Genomic DNA, 21,831 nt, shown 5'->3' with positions numbered 1-21,831 from the left:
TTCATTTGCTGACCGATGCCTCTGTCTCTTCCAAAAGACTTCCCTAGATGTGTGCCCAGGGGGTTGCATGTTGCCATGTTACTTGGGAGTTCAGTTAATGCTGAGTTGTGGAAGAGTGTGATCCTTGCAGTGCTTTCAGAGCTACTGGCTGGTTTATTGGTGTTCTTCTTCAGTAGAAATGAATTTCCAAGTGCCCTGCAGTGGCAGCAGTGTTTGCTTAAAGCCCTTTCCTGGCGTTCTGATATTTAGCCTATGTTAAATGTCAGTGGTGTTATCCTGCAACAAAACCTAATGATTTCTCCAGATTCATCTACTAGTCTTGTCCCAGCCTCAACCCAAGTAATTTTGTGTTGACTTTTCCAAAAGACTTTGATGCTTTGAAGTGACAGAGGTTACGTTTTTCCAGCTCTATTGAAGAAAGACCGAAGCAGGAATTTCCCAGGTTTTCTCTTACTTATCTAACGCATTTAATATCTTTGAACTAATGATTTATAAATCCCCTACAGATAAGGGTCTGAATTTTGAGTAGAATGTTTAATTTGCTTTTGCAGCCCGATTCTCCTGAGTACAAAGCTGCCTGCAAACTGTGGGAGTTGTATTTGCGCACGAAAAATGAATTTGTTCAAAAAGGTGATGCTGAGGAGGACGATGAAGATGAGGAAGGACATGACAATCAAGGCACAAATTCTGAATTAGTAAGTGTGGGCATGGCAGCTGCAGCTGGCAGAGGCCATGGCTGTGTATATTAGTTGCAAGTGAGATTGGCCTCTGGATGTGAAAGAGCTTTTTCTGTCTTTTTATAGTAAAATTATGCCCCTGAAGGTGTATCTTACACAAGTTTATTAGTTGATATTTTCATGGCATTGTGTGTGTGTGTGCTTCACTGCTTCCTACCAAAAAAGGAGGTTTTCTGATAGGAGTAACAGCTGGTTCTGGTTTAGTGGTTTAGTTGAAACCAATATAACGTGTGCTTAATATCACACCAACATTGAGGTTTGCTGCAAGCAAGCATCATGTCTGATGACATCATTTCCCAGCATGTGTCCCATTCAGTTAGTGCAGCTGTTCCTGGAGTGTTTGATAAGCCAGATACTACCATAGGAAATTTGGGCTTGTCTGTTTTTTGTGGTGTGGGGATGCATGTTTTCATTAATCGTGACAATCAAGTCTGTTCTAACAGTATGTGATGTATGTCTGACAGTCTACAGTGTCAATGTGCAATTGAAGTTTTCTCATGTGCTTTGCCTAAATGCATCAACAGTCTGGTTATCAAAAGTTGCACTCATGTTTTATAGTTGATTTTTTGTCTTTAACAAATAAATGAATACATTTCAGTGCAATTCAAAGCACTCCCACTATGGCTGCTAATAAAACTACTGATTTAATTTCTTTTATTAGTCATCTCCAGGATACCTGAAGGAAATTCTTGAACAGCTTCTTGAAGCTGTAGTTGTTGCCACAAACCCATCAGGACACCTCATAAGTGAATTGTTTCAGAAACTTCCTTCTAAAGTGGTGGGTATTTTATTAATAGTGGTTGTGTTCCAAGTTGGAGAACTGGACATTGATGTAACTGATGTTACATGCCATGATGGACATGCTCAGGATGCAGGTCTTTGTTACTGTCTCATCAGTGGCAAAGTCCAGCTGCACTTAGAGCATGTGTCCCCTTTTTGCCCCCATTCCCCCATTCCCAGTCCTTCATTGCAGATCAGGGCTTGCCCTGTTCTGCCAGTTTAGTGTTTGAGATTTTTTTGCTGCAGAGTTGTCAATCTTTTAAAATATATCTGGTTTCACTGCTCTGTTTCAGGGGGTGGGGTAATAAGTTTAACAAGCAAAATAAATACTCCATAAGGCCATTGCCATATATTTTGCTTTCAGGCAGAACGGTTCCTTTATGTTAGTTACATCGATGAACTAACTCCATGTATCTGCTTTATACTGTTCTCATCTGCAGTTCATCTAATAGCTCACTTATGAGCTGTTAGAACAATAGTTTTGTGACTGTTTATAGTAATATATAACTTATTTTTGTTTCCCAGCAATATCCAGATTATTATGCAATAATAAAGGAGCCCATAGATCTTAAAACTATTGCCCAAAGGATACAGGTACGATATAAGCATATCAGTGTGTCAAGGGTAGGCTTGTGTAACAGTAAGCACTCTAAACTTTTTAGAAGCCCAGTTTTATGGGAGTAGCAAAGGCAATGTGTTTTCCCCCTGCTGCTTTAAAGTCTGAACAGGCTGCTGGTGTAATGTTCTGTCCTGGGTTCATGCTGCACAAGTAGCTGTGTTGAAGCTGGAGCATTATAAACTGTAGCGTGCTGGCATCGAGCCTGAGTATCTTGGGTTCCTTGATGTTTAATGGGTTAAAGTACTTCCTTGGCAAGTCCTGCTGATGTAAAATACTGAGGTATTGAAGCTTGGATGTGCATTATCATCACCTATTTCTGTTCTAGTGCTATAGATAGATGTTTTGTACAGGTGCATTTTTCATCTTCCTTCTCCAGTAATTTGAAATGCTGTTTTGTTACTTTAGCATTTTGAGCACCTAGACTAAATGAACTAGAGAATAAAGGCAAAATAACATTTTGTCAGAACCCTTCAACAATAGGATAATTTAATGTGTTAAGTGTTTTGCAACCTTTTAGCATTTGTAAGCACTCTAAGGATGTTGCATGCTTGTTACTTTCTTTTTTGATGGCTTTCCCAGATGCTTATCTGTTCTCTTTACCTTCTTGTTTTTCTACAAATGTTCCATTTATTGCATATGAATTCCATTTGCTTTTCACTATTGACTTAGTTCTCATGCTGTTTGAAGATTGCCACTTTAACCAGTTCTGGTTTTTCTTGTATAGAATGGTACTTACAAAAGCATTCATGCAATGGCCAAGGATATAGATCTCCTGGCAAAGAATGCCAAAACCTACAATGAGCCTGGATCACAAGTATTCAAGGTTAGTTTCAGTTGTTTAGTTGAGTTCAAAGTGGTACTTATGTTTGCTAATTGTAGATTTATTTTTCTTTTAAAGGATATGAGCTTGTGGCCACTCAGCTAATTGGGTTTTGCAGGCCACTGTGGGTGTAGCTCAGGGAAACTTTGCTCTGTGCTTCATTTCTGATGCAAGCTTGTTTTATATCTGAATGTATGTAAAAACCCCTTCAGTTTTGCTTTAGATTTTTAGATAGATGGATATACCTGACTGTAGCATTTCTTTGCTTTCAACATTAAACAAAAACCTTCTTTTACTTGACAGGATGCAAATGCAATTAAAAAAATATTTAATATGAAAAAAGCTGAAATCGAGCACAGTGAGTTGGCCAAGTCAAGTCTCCGAATCAGGTACTGCAAAGAGAGTTCTCTGTGTAATCTCTCATAAAAATCTCTATACACATTCCCTTAATTTAGCTGTGGAGAATATAGTGGGAAACAATTGCTTGAGAACATAGTTTATTGTTGGTTTGAAAGTTATGAATTGTAAAGTAGATTTTGTGAATGAAACTTTTTCTTTAGGTATACTTCTGTGATAAAATCTTTCTGTTCTGTACTTGATGGTGAAAAATAGCCTCAGTGGATGTTCTCTAACTTAAGCTATGCCCAACTGCCACCATAGGTATTTTTAAGTTAATAACAGAAAACGAATAGTGAAGAGCAAGGTGCTGTGTTGTGCTTTGCTTTATGGAAATGCTGAATATTGTTGAACCTTGCCAGGAGCTAAAACATAAGAGCTCATGGTTAATCAGCTAGGGGCGGAAACAAGAACAAGGCATCAGGCAGCAGATACTTAGAGAGAGGTACACATTATATAAACTCCTGTTTGAAAATCAGTCTCTAGTTCTGAAAAGAGGTGCAAGATGCTGAAGATCTGGACCTGCTAATTAGTGAAGCACAGATTGGGTTTTGAACAGGAAGGTATAAAATGCTGTCGACAGCTCTGTCTGTTTCATGAAATTATTTTATTTAGGAAAAAGTGTTCTCTTCCTCTGGAAATCTATGGTGTACAGAGAAGTGATGCAGTCATTTTAGATTTTCTTACCTGAAATGCAATTAGATTTAATCTTCTATAAACTTTGGAGTGTTAGTAACATTAAAAAGTAGTTTTAGACACCATTTGCCAGTACGAGCTGTGTCATCTAAAAAAATAAAGCAATGACTTGCAAGTCATCTAAGGAGTTGGCAGACTCCTTGCAAGGTGGACTTTATGTATTTGAGCTGTTCACTGGTATTTGATGCTGGAAAATAACTTCTGTCCTCCTCTGGAAAGGTTTGTGTGGTGCAACTGAGAATACAAGCAGTCTCTTTACTGAAAGGGAGTTTTACATTTTCTTGTTGTTTGAGAAATGTGTAAGTCGTGTCAGTATCAAAAGCTTTGCCTAGGAATATTGTATGTGTACAAAATCAGAGTTTCCTGTTTGGTTTTTACTATTTGGTGCTTTGAGACATTCAGCCTCTCTAGTGGTTTTTTGCCCTTCATTTGTTCAGCATTACCATGCTTCCATGTTTGCAGGAATCCTTGGAGCATGTACAAAAGCAGTAATACCCCTAGGGAGTAATTCCTGATACCTTGGAGAAGGAAAGTTATTAAAATATGTATGTGTAGTGCCAGGAGACCTTCGTTCTGCAGGCAGTGAATGTACATCTGTGTTTCCTTTGCAGAAGCCAGAGTTACATGTAGGCAGAGAGGTTTTCTATGGTGATTTTTACTCTCTTTTTCTCTCCATCTCGGCTATTGCTGAAGCCCAGGATTGTCACAAGTGTGTGTCACATTGAACTTTGAGGCTTAACTGTTTTTCTTCAAAATAAAGCTGTTTACCCAAGAAAGGATGACAGATAAATCACACCGATAGTTGTTAGTTGAATTCCTCTCTTACACTGCCAACCCATTACTGCTTCTCAGCCACGTTACTCTACGTGCTCTCTTATGTGCTGTGTTCTCAATAGACCTGCAAATCCTGAAGCAAGCTAAATGTCAGAATAAAACAGCTTCCTTCTTTGTTCTCTAACTTGGGAACAAGAATGATTACAAAGCCTGAAGCAGGCTACAATGACATTGGGCTGAATGCAAAAACAATTGGGGTGAGAGAAAAGCATCCCATCAGCCAAACCCTTCACATGCTTCTCTGCGTTCCACTGGCTGCTTTTTTATCACGTTTTGGTTTCTTTTTGCTGAATCTGCACCACAGAATCATGAGGTTTAGTTCAGTTCCTAACTGATTGTCTCAAAAGAGGGTGGTCTTTACCTGTTGCTGAGTTTGATAAAATACCCCCCTGTAAGTTCATGTGAAGCACTGTATGTCTGCATTTACGCCTGGTTTTCTTTGTCATTGATGGATCAGGCTCAAATCCATCACACTGCTGCTCACCTAAGCTCTGCAGACATGTTGCCTCTGTGTCATGCTTTGCTATCCCAGAGTTCACTGTATCCTTTGTCATATTAAATTGCTCTTTGTTGGTGCATTTAACTGTCCTCCCTTAAAGTAACAAAATAAAGTTGCTTGACAATGTGCACTGTTAATTCTGTTGAGTATTGATAAAACAGGATTGGATCTGTATGATTAGCTTGATCTGGATGCTAATGAAAATTTTGTTGGCTGCTGTCACCGCTGTTGCAGGCTGAGCTGTGTGTATAGCTATTAATCCTCAAGCTAAATGTTACTTTCCTCTGACTTTGTAAAAAAAAAAAAAGCATTGCTGGGGCACTAAATGAATCTTAGTATAACTTCTAGCTTTAAAATATTTTATATCTGTCTCTGAACCTTTTGGCTGATCTCTCAAAGTAATTCTGTAAAAAGCTTTATCTTTGCTGTGTCTGCTTTTGGGTCTAAGGTGGGCTTCTTTTTTTCCCTTTTTCTTGGCTTGTCTCTTCTGCCTTAAGGACTCCATCAAATTTGACTGCTTCCAAGCTGACAGGTCCTTCCTCACAGGGTAAAGGCAGTGTCGGTGATGAGAGAAATTCTTCTAACAAATACTATCGGTAAGTAAGTTGTGGACTTGGAGGAAAAGCTGGGTCATCATCAGATGGAAATACAAAATTTAAGATTTTAGTGTTCTTTTCTTTTTTTTCTTTTTTTGGTTGAGAGTACTCTTCAACATTGACTCAAATACTTTTGAGATTCAAATATGTGAAATACTCTGTGTGTAATTATTTCCTTAGAAATGTTCAGAAGAACAGTATGTTAAGCCTCAGTACAAAATAAAGCAGGTGCAAAGTAACGTGAAAATGTGTTGTACACCTAGACAAACTATATTTGGGGACTAAAAAGAAATAATAAACAGGACTAAATAATTAAGAGATCACAGTATCACAAGGTTGGAAAAGATCTTTAAGATCATTAAGTCCAACTATTCCCATCCTAAGATAAACCACATCCCTGAGCACCTCATCTACCCTTTTTTTAAACACACCCAGGGAAGGTGACTCAGCCCCTCCCTGGGCAGCCTGTGCCACAGCCCCACAACTCTGCCGGGGAAGAACTTTGCCCTCCCATCTGCTCTGACCCTGCCCTGGCCCAGCTTGAGCCCATTGCCCCTTGTCCCATCTCCTGTCCCCTGGCTGAAGAGACCATCACCCACCCCCCTGCACCCTCCTGTCAAGTAGTTGTAGGCAGTGATGAGGTGTGCCCTCAGCCTTCTCCAGGCTAAATGGATGGATGGTGGAAACCAGTGAAGCCTGTAAACAGCAAGTACTGTGTTTGGGACCCAGGTACAGCAAATGTGCAGAGTAGACTGGATTATTGGAGTCTTTCTGGTTTGTTCTTCCTGTTGTCAGTTGAGAATTGTGGTGCCAAGCAGAGTCGTGAAGCAGCAGTGCTCTGGACCACTCTCTGAGGCCCTGGTTTGACAGGCAGCTGCAAGGGGCGGCAAGGGATTGAGCATCCGTACAGTCAGTGTCCAGTTCAGCAACTCATAGGCTTCCTCCTAGTCTTCCCTTTGCTCCTGCAGGGCAAGGCTGAGCTCAGCATGAGCTGCACATGCTTAAAAAGTTATTCTGGGAAGGAAAAAAAAGAGATTGTTGGGTGTAGCCTACAGTGTAGGTGTGAAATGCTGTGTCCAAGCTTTGGGACAAAAGGGGGAAAGGGGGGGATGCTGAAGAAGTCTTTGTGCGAGCACAGCTGGCACGGACACTGATGTATTGGACCTTGCAAGCAGAGGAAGCTGCTTCACATCCAGGCACTCTGTGTGATGAAAATGCTGAAGGTGGGAATGGGGGCATGAGCAAAGATAGTATATACAGCTTCCAGTGTGCTGAATTCCTGCTCAAAGACAAATCCTTATAAAACAGGATTAAATAACAGAATTGTGAGTTGGGCAGGACTTGTTACCATCACCCTTCTTCCCTGCTAATTCAGGTACTTGATTATTCAGAATAGGACAGAAGATAGATAGCTTGACCTCTAGCTTTCATATTATGGGCCCAGTTTTTCAGGTTGATGGCTCACCTCTTAAAATAGAGGCAGGCTTGTGGGTCACTCACAGTTCCTCTAGTTAAGGAAGACTTTCTTGCATGGTCGTGTCTGTATTCCTGATAAAGGAGGCGACTTTCCTTGGCTTCACTTGGTTACATGCATACTCTGGGTGACTGTTAATGCCTAAGATCATAACACTTTTTAAAATTTTTTTTCACCTTTTTTTTTCTTTTCTAGCAACAAAAGATCAGCCCAAGGGGATCGTTTATCAGCAATAACCATGGCATTGCAATATGGATCAGAAAGTGATGAGGATGCAGCTTTGGCTGGTAGGAACTGAATTGCAGTGTCTCTATTTTCTTTAATGCAAATGTTTAGAATAAGCAGAACTGTAGAGCTCCTGATAGATTCCAATATCTTTATTTCAAAACTATTTTGCAGTGTTTCCAAACTCAGTATGTGGTTCTGTTAAATCAAATCTCTGTTTCCTCTGAGTACAGGTTTATAGATGCACAGCTGATGAGACAGGGTTGGCCAAATTTGTCTGCAGGTTTTGAATTTATCGTGTGCATTTCCTAGTTGTTCTGGGGTTTTATGGGATACAGTTAATTTTCTTCCTAGCAGCTGGTGTTTGGGAGTTAGCAGAACAGTGTTAGTAACACACTGATGTTTTAGTTGCTGCCAAGGACTTTTCAGCTTCTTGCACTGCCCCACCAGTGAGAAGGTGGGGGGGGGGGGTGTTCCAAGATGCTGGGAGGGGACACGGCCAGGACAGCAGACCCTGGCTGGCCAAAGGGACGTTCTGTACTGGGTGGCATCCTGCTGTATATGGAATGGGGGGAGTTGGCCAGGAGGCAGCACAGCTCAGAAACTAGCTGAGCATGGGCTCTGCGTGGTGAGCCCTTGTACTCTGCACCATGTGCTTTGTATATTCTTTTATCATTGTTATTGTTCTCTTCTATCCTACTAAACTATCTCTATCTCAACCCTTTTCTGTAGGATTCTCTCCCCCCTCCCACTGGAGGGGGGGTTAGTGAGCGGACCAAATAGGCTGTGTGGTTGCACTAGCTTCCTGCCAGGTTAAACCATAACACAAGTATCTAAACTTGTTTCTATTCATTCTAATACAGAAGAGGAGATGGTGCAGAGGACATTGGGTGCTCCTGGCAGTAAAAGAGATTTATAGGGCTGCAGTTGTTTGAGAGAAATCTCTCAGTTGTTAATGCTGGCTTGTTCTCTCTTACTACCTTGGGCTATTGGGTCTTCTAAGTACCTGTTAGGACTTACTTTTTAAGGTGAAGGTAATATCTATGAGGTGTAAGGATGCATAAATGTTGTAACTTCCTTTAGAAGCATCTAGTCTAGCCTAGCAGGCATGAAATCTTGTATGAAGGTGTATGTTAAAACACACATAGAAAGGTATGCCTTCATTCAGCATGCTGAGTTTCACAGTGTGCTTTAGCAATATAGTATACTATAAGCATATATGCTGTAATATATGGATTATGTTGGATATTTCAGTATTCTCATAAAGTGTTATAGGTTTTCTTTTATATTAGCTTGTCTTGATAGTTACATTCTCAGTAACTTCCTTGCATTCATCTCAGAGCAGGTTTCTGAAAGGTTTTTGGGGACACACTGTTGTTTTGGGTTTTGTTTCCCTTGTTTCTGCCTTGCTGTGAAATGAGGCATCTCTTTTAATGTATATTTTTCAGACATTGATTTCACACTTGATAACTGAATTATATTCACCACTGGTTTCCAGTGGATGGATATGCTGTAGTTTTTTTAAATCACTTGTTGCTGACTGCCATGTGTCAGAGAACTGCTGTTACCTGGCTGTTAGCATTTGTCTCCCTGTTCAGGTTGATAGTCAGTGCTACCTCCAATCCCTTGTTTCTACCTGAATTATTCTGTCCACCTCTGGCTGTGAAGTCTACTGTGTAGGAGATGCTAGACTGTTAAGTGATGCTGATTTGCATAGAGATAATTGGTAATTAGAATGATTTTGAGTATCTTTCCACAGACAGTGATGAACGTCCCCATAATGTGTTTGCACATCTGCCGAGGTCAGCTCCCATGTAGCTTGGCTGGTAGTTCTCATACAGCACACAGTGGCACAGCTCCCCCACCTCAGGCTGCAGAGGGGAGGTGCTGGTATGCACTCAGTGTCCCCCAGCTTCCTCAGCAGTTCAGGAAGTCTTTACCCAGCTTGGATAGAAAGCCTGAAATGCTGCCAGCCTCTCCTGAGCAGTAATGAAAATGCCAGCTGGGAGTTTGGTGTGAGTGTTAGAGAACTGTCTTGTGTGTGGCTGGATTACCCAGTGTGTCATCTGCCAGGTGTTCCTTCACACTGTAACTCACAGGTGGGGGAGAGGGTGAATAGGCTGACTCTCCTGTGCAAAGCCACGTTGATTTTATGTTATGCCTGTCTGCAAGGCAGAAGTTACACCAGCAGTGTGGCTGAGAAGCATGGAAGGATTGGCCATTTACTGCTTCTTGGCCTGTATTTCCACTTGGAGCATTTTTCCCATTCCTTTTGTGTTTCTGTTGCCCATGTCATGTTTCTGCCAACTTTATCTGCAGTAAATGGTAGTTCTTCATAACATTTATTTCATTCATTCTCATCCTGAAGCACAATACGTGCTTCATGTAGATAACTGAGTATATTTGTTATAAAATCTATGTAGACTGATTATGAAATGTTTCTGCTAATTGTATAATAATTCTGAAATATTTGTTTCTCCTTCATTTTGCTGCCTGTATTAGAGGTGCACCTTCAGGCTGTGGTGCCAGGTTTTATCTGCCATTTCTGAGTTGAGATGTGGTTAATATAGTCTAAAGGATTATAAAAGTTTTGAAGTCACCTTTTGGATCACAAATACAAGTAGTAACAGCTTGATGGGTGAATAAGGATGTGGATGTTTTATATGTAGTGTGTGGTTGAACCATCCTGTTGTGTAGACTTAGGGACACTTGTTGGCACTAGTAGGTGACAAGGGTGTATGACCTGAGACAGAACTGAAGTCGCATCTGATAATAGATTGTGGTACCATAGGTAAAGTGGTGGTTTATTTTCTCAGCTTGAGGCTCATTAGATATGTTTGTAATGGCCTTTTTGGAGGTATGAATCTGACTGGCAGCAAGTGGCTGAACACCCTCAGTTGAGGGACTGCCTTTTCTCCTGGTTTAGATCTTTATCCATTTGAAAAATCAATCAAAAACCCCACTCAGAGTCTCCTGCTGAGTTTTCCCTTTTTCCTTTCTCTCTGTGCAGCTGCTGCTCGGTATGAAGAAGGGGAATCTGAAGCTGAGAGCATTACTTCCTTCATGGACACTTCTAATCCCTTTTATCAGCTTTATGACACCGTTAGAAGTTGCCGAAATAATCAGGGCCAGCTCATATCTGAACCCTTTTTCCACTTGCCATCCAAGAAAAAGTATCCTGATTACTATCAGCAAATTAAAACACCTATTTCATTGCAGCAGATCAGGTAAGAAAACAGAATTTAAGCTACATCTGATGGGAAACTATTCAAGAGTTTCTTGTATTTCCAGAATCCTCTCTTGGGGTCAAGTTGTTGATACATCTTTCCTCTGTATTTGGTTGCTTCTTGTTCCAAGTCAGCATCTATCTTTTGATCATCTTTCATAGAAGTCTGTTGTTTGGTTTATTTTCCATGGAGTTTCATTTGTAATGTGCATGAAAGGTTGCTGCATTAATGATACTGAAGGCCAGGTGGGCAGCAGAGATGAAAGCTTTTCCAGAACTCCCCATTATTCTTTTTTCTTCTCCCTGATGGCTTGGTGACCTCTTTGCTGCCATGTTTTTTAAATCAACAGTCTTCAGCAATGGGAATTGTAGCAAGCTTGTGATTTCCACTCCTTTTGTGTAGGTCTCAGTATAACTGTGGGGAATGATTATTTTCATTGGTGATGTAGCTAGTCTGGACTGAAGTACCAACATGGTATGGTATTTGTAAACCTGTGAGCCAGGCAGGTTCATCAGCTGACACAGTGCAGCTGTTGGGTTACAAATCTTAGCAAAACCAAGAGAGCAATGGCTTTTGGAAGGGTGCAGGATAAGTTCATGTGATGGATTTGTGTCAGGGTCCTGAGTGACCCGTAGACCTCAGTGTCAATGATGAGCCATAGGTGGCTCCTGACTTCCTGCCTCTGGAGCTCCAACCCTGTCTGAGCTACACTGCAGGAATCCTAGAACCATAGAATCACCTGGGTTGGAAGAGACCCTTTAGATCATCAATTCCAAACACAGGCTAACCCTGCCTAGTCCACGTTTAGATCATATCCTTAAGCACTTTATCTACACAACTTTTAAATACCTCCAGGGATGGTGACTCCACCACCTCTCTAGGCAGCCTGTCCCAATGCTTGATAACCCTTTCAGTAAAGAAATTCTCCCTGATATCTAATGTAAATCTCACCTGGGGCAATTTTAAGCCATTTCCTCTCATACTATTGTTTATCACCCAAGAGAAGAGACTGACCCCAACATCTCTGCAGTCCTGCCTTGCAGGTGGTTATAGAGAGCCATAAGGTCTCCCCTCAGCCTCCTTTTCTCAAGACTAAACAGGAATAGCTCCCTCAGATGTTCCTCATAGGACTTGTGTTCCAGACCCTTCACCAGCTTCATTCGTCTCCTCTGGATGTGCTGCAGCATCTCAACATCTTTCACGTAGTGCAGGGCCCAAAGCTGAACACAGCACTTGAGGTGCAGCCTCACCAGAGCTGAGTACAACGGAACTATCACTTCCCTACTCACAGGCCAGGATGCTGTTGGCCTTCTTGGCCAACTGGGAACACTGCCAGGTCATGTGCAACTGTCAACAGACACCCACAGGTCTTTCTCCTCCAGGGAGCTCTCCAGCCACTCTGACCCAGGCCTGTAGCATTGCCTGGGGTTATTGTGACTAAAGAGCAGTACCCAGCACTTGGCCTTGTTGAACCCCCTAGAGCTGGTGTCTGCCCATTGCTCCAGCCTGCCCAGGTCCCTCTGCAGAACCTTCCTGCCTTCCAGCACATCCACACTCCCACACAATTTGGTGTCTTCTGCAGACTTACTGAGGTTACATTCAAGCCCCTCATTCAGATCATTAATGAAGATGTTAAACAGGACCAGCTCCAGGACCGAGCCCTGGGGAACACCACTTGTGACCTGCCACCAGCTGGATTTAGCTCCATTCAACACAACTCTCTGGGCCCCAATGTCCAGCCAGTTTTTAACCCGGTTTTAACCCATTTAATCCATGATTAGAAGCAGCTAGTTTCTCTAGGAGGATGCTGTGGGAGACAGTGTGGAAGGCTTTAGTGAAGTCCAGGTAGACATCTACAGCCTTCCCGTCATCCACTGAGCAGGTCACCTTATCATAAGAGGAAATCAGGTTGGTCAAGCACGGTCTGACTTTCATAAAGCCATGCTGACTGGGTGATCCTGCATGTGTTGCATGATGGTACTCAAGATGATTTGTTCCATCAACTTCCCCAGCACTGAGGTCAAGCTAACAAGCCTGTAGTTCCCTGGGAACCTCCTTCCAGCCCTTCTTGTAGATGGGTGTCACATTTGCCAGCTTCCAGCCAAGTGAAACCACCCTGGTCAGCCAGGAGAGCTGGTAAATAAGGGGAAGTGGCTTGCCAAGCACTTGTGCCAACTCCCTCAGTACCCTCAGGTCAATCCCACCCAGACCCATCAACTTGTGTGGATCTAAGGAGCTGAACAGGTCACTAACAAATTCCCCTGGGACCATGGGGGCTTCAGTCCGCTTCCCATTCCCAGCTTTCCACTCAGGGGTCCAGGCATCAGGAGACCAACTGGTCTTACTACTAGAGACTCAGGCAAAAAAGGCATTAAGTACCTCAGCCTTTTCTTCATCCTCAGTCACAGTGGTTTCCCCACATCCAGTAGAGGTGGGAGGTTCTCCCCATCCCTCCTTTTGTTATTAATGTATGTATAGAAGTTCTTCCTGTTATCACTCTCAGCAGTGGCTGGATTGAGCTCCCTTTGGGCTTTGCCCCTCCTTAATTTCTCCCTGCATAATCTTACCTCAGCCCTGTACTCCTCCTGGGTTACCTGCCCCTTCTTCCAACAATCATATATTCTCCCTTTTGTCCTGAGTTGCAGCCACAGCTCTCTGTTCAGCCAGGCAGGTCATCTTCCCCACCTACTCAACTTCTGGCCCATTGGGATGGCTCGCTCCTGCACCTTCAGGACCTCATTCTTGAGGAGTGTCCAGCCTTCCTGAGCTCCTTTATCTTCTAATACTTCCTCCCAGGGGACTCTATCCACCAGACTCCTCAGCAGGCCAAAATCTGCCCTCCTGAAGTCCAGGGTGATAGTTTTGCCAACACTCCTTCCTTTCCCAAGAATTGAGAACTCTCATCATCTCACAGTCGCTGTGCCCAAGGCAGCCTCCAACCCTCACCTCACCCCCAAGTCCTCCTCTGGTCACGAACAACAGGTCCAGCAGGACATTTTTCCTTGTTGGCTCGCTCACCAGCTGTGTCAGGAAGTTATCTCCCACACACTCCAAGAACCTCCTACACTGACCCCTCTCTGCCATGTTGTCTACCCAGGAGATATCTGGTAGGTTGAAGTCACCTGCAAGACCAAAAGCCAGCGATGATTATGCTACTCCCAGCTGCCTGAAGAATATTTCATCTAACTCTTTGTCCTGGTTGAGTGGCCTATAACAGACTCCCACCAGGATGTCCATCTTGTTGGCCTTGCCTCTGATTCTAACCCATAAATATTCAACCAAGTGCTGGCTGGTCTTCCAGCTTGAGTGTGTGGGGACTGGACCTGAACACTGTGTATTTGTAATTCACTCTGATACATAGGTCTGTAAACTTTTGTTTTACCCTGATACAATCTGCTAGACTTGGTACCCTCATTGAATAAGCAGTGTCTTTGTTAAACCAGAAAGTAACTGTCCTGGTTCTGGCCAGGCCAGAGTCAGCCTCCCCAGGCAGCCAGCACTGGTGAGCTGAGTTAGCCCAGGTGAGCCCACTTAGCCTGGGCTGTTTCCACACCACCTGACATCACTGCCCCATAAGAGGGACTGGTTGGGGAGGGGCATGCCTGGGTGCCTCCAGGGTGTCTCCAGGGTGCAGTACTCTCTGTTATCATCAGGTGTGAGTGTAATGTACCATGGGCTGTTATTGTTCAAGGTTATTTTGTCAGCAAACTGTCCTTATCCCAGCCCACAGAGGCTCTGCCTCTTTCACCTCCAGAAGTGAGCAAGCAGCGTGTGGTGCTCAGCTACTGGTTGGGGCTGAACAACCACAGTAACAAAGCTGCTTTTTTCTTTTCTTGAGCCTATCAAGGTATTTTGCTTGTGTTGAGGAGCAAGTATGGACTGCCACCCTGCTTATCTATCCATTAGTGGCTTTAAAACGTCTTTTCTTACATCTTAGTACAGCTATTGGCTTGGAAATGAAACCATCTTGCCTTGAATAAAACACAAAAAGTGCTTGATGGAGGTAAAAAATTGTTGCAGGTTTGTGAGGCTGAGCTGCTGAGCCAGCTTCTGTAAGCAGCAGTTAGTTTTCTGCCAGCCTGAACTATAAACAACGAGCAATTCAAGGCCAAAGAAGCGGCCTGAGAGATGGTCAAGTGCCTCTGAGAATCACACAGAGGAGAAAACAACCCGGCAGCAGCTGCATGTTGCCACCAGGGAAGGGAGTGAGAAGATGTAACGAGCTGTGCAGACACCAAGGCCGGGAACAGGCAGGGGAGGAGGCGCCCCAGGTGCCGGAGAGAAAGATGCACCTGCAGCCCCTGGAGAAACCCATGGGAAAGGCCCAGACCCCACCTGCAGCCTGTGGAGGGGCTCCACACTGCATGGAGCAGGTGGAGACATAGAGGAGATGCTGTGACCCTACGCTGGAACAAGCCCCTGCCAGCACTTACATCCAAGAGGAGAAACAGAGACACAGAGATGAGAGAAATATTTGTGTCGGAACAGGTTTGCTGGGGGGAGGCTTGGAATCCTGTGGAGGACTGGGACTGAGAGACACTGTGATAAAGAGATAAAGCCCTGTGGGAAAGGATTCACATTGGAGAAGTTCGGGGAGGACTGTCTCCTGTGGGTCAGACCCCACGGTGCAGCAGGGGGAGGGTGTGGAATGAATGCCCCCCCTCCCCGAGGCCAAGAAGGAAACCAACTTGCAAGGGACTGAGCGAAGGCCCCATCTCCCAGTCCCTCCCCCCCTGTGCTGCGACTGGGGGGAAGAAGGGAGAGAAATCATGACTAGAGTGAAGTCTGCTAAGAAGGGAGTGGAGAAGGAGGTCAGAGGTGTCTTAAGATCTGGAAAACAGCTCATGAAGAAGTAACCGAGAACCCCATCTTTTCCCAGTCCCTGCCCCCTGTACTGCCAGCAGGGGGAAGAAGGGAGCAAGATCATGGCTAAAGGGAAGTCTGCTTAGAATGGAGGGGTGGGGGGAAGGTGATAACTGAGAACCCCCTCTTCCCCAGTCCCTGCCCCCCTGTACTGCGAACAGGGGAAAGAAGGGAGCAAAATCCTGACTAAAGTCTGCTATGAAGGGAGTGGTGGGGGGAAAGTGTTTTAAGATCTGGTCATGCTTTCAACTCCAGTTTCTTGGCTGTTCTTTGTAGTGTAGGGTAATAAGTTAGAGAGTTTTCTTTCTTTGGAGTGATAGGCCAACTTTGGTGGGTGTCTGGCCTCCAGCCAAGGCCACTGGAAGGTCTCTCCCAAATGCATTGTATATACTTAATTTGAGCCAATACTTTGGTACATTCAGACAAAAAAAAAATTCCCTGGCAACTGTGAATGATTTTTTTCAATTTCACCTCTTTTATTTTTGTAGTGGTTTAGTTTAGCCCTGGCTGGAGGCCAGACACCCACCGAAGTCAGTCTAGTACTCCCCTCCTTAGTTGGACAGGGGAGAAAATATCTATTGAGAGGCTCAGGAGTCAAGATAAGGACAAGGAGAGATCATCCTGTCATCAACATCACGGGCAGAACAGACTCAACACAGAATAAAGGAAAGAAACTCTGATTTATGACCCTGCCCTGCACCCCCAGTGACACCAGAGTTGGGTGATGAGAAGTGTGACCAGATCTTAAAGCACCTTCCCCCACCCCTCCCTGCTCAGCAGACTGCACTTTAGTCAGGATTTCGCTCCCTTCTTCCCCCCCATTTTGACACAGGGAGGGGGGAAGGGGGCAGGGACTGGGGAAATGGGGGTTTCAGTCAGTTCCTCACGAGTTGTTTTCCTTCTTGGCTGGGGAGGGCATTCCTCACCCCCTTCCCCTGCTGCACTGTGGGGTCCCACCCACTGCAGAGAGTGCTCCATGAACTTCTCCAACATGAGTCCTTTCCCACAGGGCTTCAGCTCTTCCCCAGCTGCCCCAGCGTGGGTCACTGCTATGGGTGCAGTCATCAATCACAGAATGTCTCTCAGTCTCAGGCCCAGACTGCTCCAGCCTGGTCCTCCACGGGGTCACCAGCCTCCCCCCAGCAAACCTACTCCAGCACAGATCTCTCCCTTCCTCGTCTCTGTCTCTCTCCATGGGCTGCAAGTGCTGGCAGGGGCTTGTTCCAACATGGGTCACAGCATCTCCTGTCTGTCTCCCCCTGCCCCAGCGTGGGGCCTCTCCACAGGCTGCAGGTGGGGTCTCCCCTTTCCCATGGGCTGTGGGGGGTCACCGCTCCACCATGGGTTTCTCCAGGGGCTATGGGGCATCTTTCTTTCCGGCACCTGGGGTGCCTCCTCCCCCCTTCCCTGCCCTTGGTGCCTGCACAGCTCCTCACACCTTCTCACTCCCTTCTCTGGGGGCACAAAGCGGCTACTTGTGGTTTTTTCTCCTCACTGTGACTCCCAGAGGCTCTTGACCATCAACAATTGGCTCAGCCTTGGTCAGCAATGACTCTGGCCTTGAATGGGCCGATATTTATTCTCTGGGGCCTGCAGAGAGCTGCTGGCTGCTTCTTGCAGCAGCCCCCCTGCATACCCCCTTTCTCCACCAGAACCCAGCCACACAAAACTACAAGAAGGACAAATAACTTGACAGAGAAGCAGCTGGGCTCCTTTCCTTACAGCATAGGCATCTGCCATGGGTATGAAGAGCAGTTGCTTATTGCTGGAGAGCTCAGAAATAAAAAGGGACAGGCAGTCTTTTCTCAAACTAGTGTTTGTGGCACAGTAGTCAAAGGGCAGTATTGATAATAGGCTTATTTGTTTTAGCAAATTCTGAAATTCAGCTGATCCACACACAAGTCTGGTATATGTGGGCTTAATCCCTGCATGAGCATGCTTGTACTGATGCTGCAAATAAGCCCTTAGGTATTCCAGATTGCCTCTCCTTAAAGGTGAAGGGGTGTTTGTGGTTTGAGTGTTGGGTTTTCTGTTTGTTTCTGGGGTTTGTGCAGTTTTGTTTGCATTTTTTTGAGATTTACATATAAAGAGCAGATCTTCTGTTCACAGACAGGGACAGAAAAGGTAATTGTCCTAGTGAAAAGCTGAAGGTGTTGGAGTAAAGCCTGGCATTCCAGTCTTGTCTGGTTTACTTTGATGTCTGAGTACCTGGGCTGTCCTGCCAGGGCAAGCTGTGAAATGTGTGGCTGTTACCAGTTCTATGGTTTAGGAGTTTGTGTTAAATGGAGTAAAATGCATTAAAAAAACACTATAGGATTTCTAGAGGGAGAATAGGGGTATGTCTTGTCTTAGAGATGTATGTTGCACTTATCCCAGTGTCTCAGTCGCTTTAAGGAGTGTTATGAACCTCAGTCATTTGAGCTGAGTGCTGACCCCAGTCTGTTCCTGGATGGGAGAAGCAAACCTTCTGACAGCTTTAGTTTTCTGCTCATTTCCTCCCAGCTTACTCTGTCCAGAATCACAGAATATCTGAGGTCAGGAGAGCATCCAGTCCAACACTTGGTTGTACCAGGGTCACCCAGAGCCAGTTGTGTTTTGAATATCTGCACAGATGGAGACTCCACAACCTCCCTGGGTAACCAGTGCCACCAGTGCCACCAGTGCCAGTGTTTCATCACCCTCATAGTGAAAAACAAAAAAATACAAAAGTAAAGAAAAATTTTTCTTCTTCTTTTTCTTGGTTTCAGATGAAATTTCATGTGTTTCAGTTTGTTCCCATTACCACTTGCCTGTCTGAGGGACAGCTGAGAGGAGTCTGGCTCCCTCACCTCTCCTGCCTGGCATTCATACCTTGAGACAGGACCTCAGACAGGACAAAACTCAGAGCTGTAGACCAAGAATATCCTGTTTAAAAAGAAATTCATGACACTGTGAAGACTGTGACTTTCAAGTGTGTGGAAATGCTGCTGGGGAGGTTATTTGGCAAACTTACCATTTGCATTTATTTTGCAAACTTAATGGGAACAGCTGGAAAGCAATTGGAATGAGTGTGTTTAGTGACCCAGCACCTGAGTGTGAGATCCTGGTGTGATAAGCAGGCTGGAAGGGACCTGGAGAGCTCATGGGGTCCAACCCCCTGCCAAAGCAGCTCCCCAGCTCATATTGCACAGGGCGGCGTCCAGACGGGGCTGGAATCTCTCCAGAGATGGAGACTCCACACCCCCTGGGCAGCCTGTCCCAGGGCTCCCTCACCCTCACTGGGGAAAAGTTCTTCCCCATGTTGCTGTGGAACTTCCTGTGCTCCAACTTGCAGCCATTGCCCCTTGTCCTGTCTCCACAGACACTGAAAAGGGGCTGCCCATTCCCCCTGCATCCCACACTTCAGATATTTATAAACATTCATAAGGTCCCCCCTTAGTCTTCTTTTCTCCAGGCTGAACAGCCCCAGCTCACTCAGCCTTTCCTCACAGGGGAGATGCTCCAGGCCCTTCATCATCTCTGTAGCCTCCTCTGGACTCTCTCCAGGAGATCCCTGGCTTTTTTAGCCCAGGGAGCCCAGAACTGGACCCGACACTCCAGGTGGGGCCTGACCAGGGCAGAGCAGAGGGGGAGGATCCCCTCCTGTGACCTGCTGGCCACACTCCTCCTGATGCCCCCAGGATCCCATTGTCTCTCTCAGCCCCCAGGGCACACTGCTGGCTCATGGCCACCCTGTCACCCACCAGGACCCCCAGGTCCTTCTCCACAGAGCTCCTCTCCAGCAGGTCACCCCATCCTGTTCTGATTCCAGTGGTTATTCCTTCCCAGGGACCAGACTCTCCACTTGCTTTTGTTGAACCCCATCTGGTCTCTCCCTGCCCAACTCTCCAGCCTGTCCAGGTCTCTCTGGATGGCAGCGCAGTGTCCTGTGTGTCAGCCACTCCTCCCAGCTCTGGATCAGCAGCACTTGCTGAGGGAAAGGATTTGATCCCTAAGGCGAGTGTGTCAGCCTCTGCTGCCAAGTGCTCCTGGGAATTCCCTGGCAGCAGTTCTCCCCTGATACACATGAGCAGGGAAGGGGTGCACAGGCACTGAAACAGGCGTTTTCATTGACACAACCCAGTGTCTTGCACTCCAGGAAGCTGAGGTTGTAGTTGAGGTTTGAAAAGGTGCATGGATCACGTGTGAGACATGGTTGGGTTTGTGTGAGGGCTGCTACTTGAGGGTTTGAACCGTGGTTTTGTCATGAACATCCATCCTGTTGAACAATCCTCTGCCACACAGGACTCTGTGTTGCATTTCACTGCACTGTGATGCGTTGAGGTTCTCCTGGAACCATGACATGTGTGGTGGTTCTGGCTGCTTTTGCATTCATTATTAATTGAGTTGAATGTGACATTAAATCTGTTCAAGAGTATTTTCCCTTATAATTTAACTATTTCTGGTAATATGGCAAATAAAGGAGTGGAACTTACCTTGAAATAATGGAGACTGCCTGGGTTAAAGGGTTGATCCCTGAATACTTTATAGGGGTTTGGGGTTTTTTTTAAATACCAGCTTAAACCCAATACAAATTTAAGTTCTTCATTAATCAAAGTAATAAAATTTACATTCATTTTTTATTGTTACATTGAGTTTGGAATAATAATACATCACTGTTACAGTTTGCTTCATTTATGCATGAGCTAATTGGGAAAGTATTCTCATTATGTCTCTCTGATATTTAGAGTACCTTGTAAATTTGCACTTTATTTGAGATTTTGCAGTTCTTTCGTTCCCTTTTTTCACTTACCATAATTTAAATCTGTTGATTGTTGTACAGACTGAACATCCTCTGTAGGTATAACCAGTTTTCCTGCCTCAGCCAGTGTTCAGTGCATGTGGTACATGTAGCCTCAAGGAAACAAGGTTCTGGGTGTACTTTATAAAAAGATTATTCAGTTCCTGAATTGGGTGTTTGTCAAATGCTCTGATTGCATTCTTTGGGGTACAGTGTTTTTTCCCCCCAGGCTAATCCAGCCCATGGACTTGGCAGTCTCAGAATAAGAGAAATGAAGTTACCTAGTAACTGTTCTAGCCACCTGTTCAAATGATTTTTTTCCCTTGGAATTTTTTAGGAATAACATGGACCATTTGATTCTATGGAGAGGGTATCTCACTGTTACAGAGTCACAGATTCTTTAAGGTTGGAAGAAACCTCTGAGATCATTAAGTCCAACTGTCAACCCAACTCCACCATATCTCCTAAACCTTTTCCCAAAGGTGCCACATCCAGATGTCCTTCAGTTATTTCAGAAGGGCTGAGGAGTTACCAGAAGACCTTTTAGGGTGCTGAGTGTCCCCTCTGTGGTGTTTTTTTTAAATTGCTATTCTGATTTTGACCAAATTAAATGTCATGCCAGTGTTGTTTTGGACTTAGTGGCCTTATGAAACTGTAACCTACCTTGTAAACTATTTTTTCCTCAGAGGTCATTTTGTTTAAAAGGATATTATTGCAAGTTTTACTCATGACTCTGGGTACAGCTGTATCACCACCCATCATTGATACTTATAAAATTCTGTCCTTCCAAGACTGGTGATATGGGTTTTTTAAAAGTTTATTGTGAAACTGTATTTCTTGCTGTTACTCTAGAAAAGGCATGAGTTCTGCTGAGTTTGAGTGTAATTAAATCTGTTCAGAGTACTTCTGTGAATAACCATCTTCATCATCCTCATGTTTCCTGACCAGTGCATTGTAGAAGTAGGAGTTTATTTGCAGACAAGAACAGGATTTCCTTTTATGCCCATGCATTTGTTGCTCTTCACATGTGTGGTTGGAGCTGCCCATCTTTCTGAACCATATGGGCTAAGTCTTTACTGTCATTGTTGTCCTCCGGCCTTGCAGGGATTCACAGATGCATGGAGGTTGTTTGCTTCAAATCAGATGACCTGCACCTTGCTTGCTTAGTTGGGGACAAACAAATGCTGATAGGAGCAAGATTTTATTTTCTGGTAAGACAGTTTGGCTGGTAGCTCATCCAGGTAATGGATACAGAAAAGGAACAACGTTTCCTTTGGTCTTCTGGCTCTAGATTAGGATTTAAAGG

At 44.6% G+C, this 21,831-nt stretch overlaps 1 protein-coding gene across 20 annotated transcripts in view; it reads left to right on the top strand.

Moving 5' to 3' along the window:
• The window catches only part of PBRM1 (polybromo 1), a gene marked incomplete at its 5' end in the record, with an annotated part of 65,022 nt that overhangs the window by 4,333 nt on the left and 38,858 nt on the right, over positions 1-21,831 (top strand). For 14 of the 20 annotated variants that reach the window (XM_084269446.1, XM_084269456.1, XM_084269445.1 and 11 more), the window contains 8 exons: positions 552-695; positions 1,399-1,515; positions 2,043-2,111; positions 2,861-2,959; positions 3,260-3,345; positions 5,879-5,977; positions 7,647-7,738; positions 10,687-10,903. In XM_084269446.1, coding sequence (XP_084125572.1) covers positions 552-695; positions 1,399-1,515; positions 2,043-2,111; positions 2,861-2,959; positions 3,260-3,345; positions 5,879-5,977; positions 7,647-7,738; positions 10,687-10,903 — 923 coding nt within the window. Of the gene's footprint in view, positions 1-551; positions 696-1,398; positions 1,516-2,042; positions 2,112-2,860; positions 2,960-3,259; positions 3,367-5,878; positions 5,978-7,646; positions 7,739-10,686; positions 10,904-21,831 lie in introns of all 20 variants that reach the window. The other 6 variants (XM_084269440.1, XM_084269450.1, XM_084269457.1 and 3 more) reach the window with 6 other exon arrangements.

The sequence above is a fragment of the Gallinula chloropus genome (genome assembly GCF_964237585.1).
Source record: "Gallinula chloropus genome assembly, chromosome: 12".
In the NCBI taxonomy this organism is placed as follows: Eukaryota; Metazoa; Chordata; class Aves; order Gruiformes; family Rallidae; genus Gallinula; species Gallinula chloropus.
The sequence above is the reverse complement of the archived record's forward strand: the minus strand, read 5'-3'. Positions and strand labels throughout refer to the sequence as shown.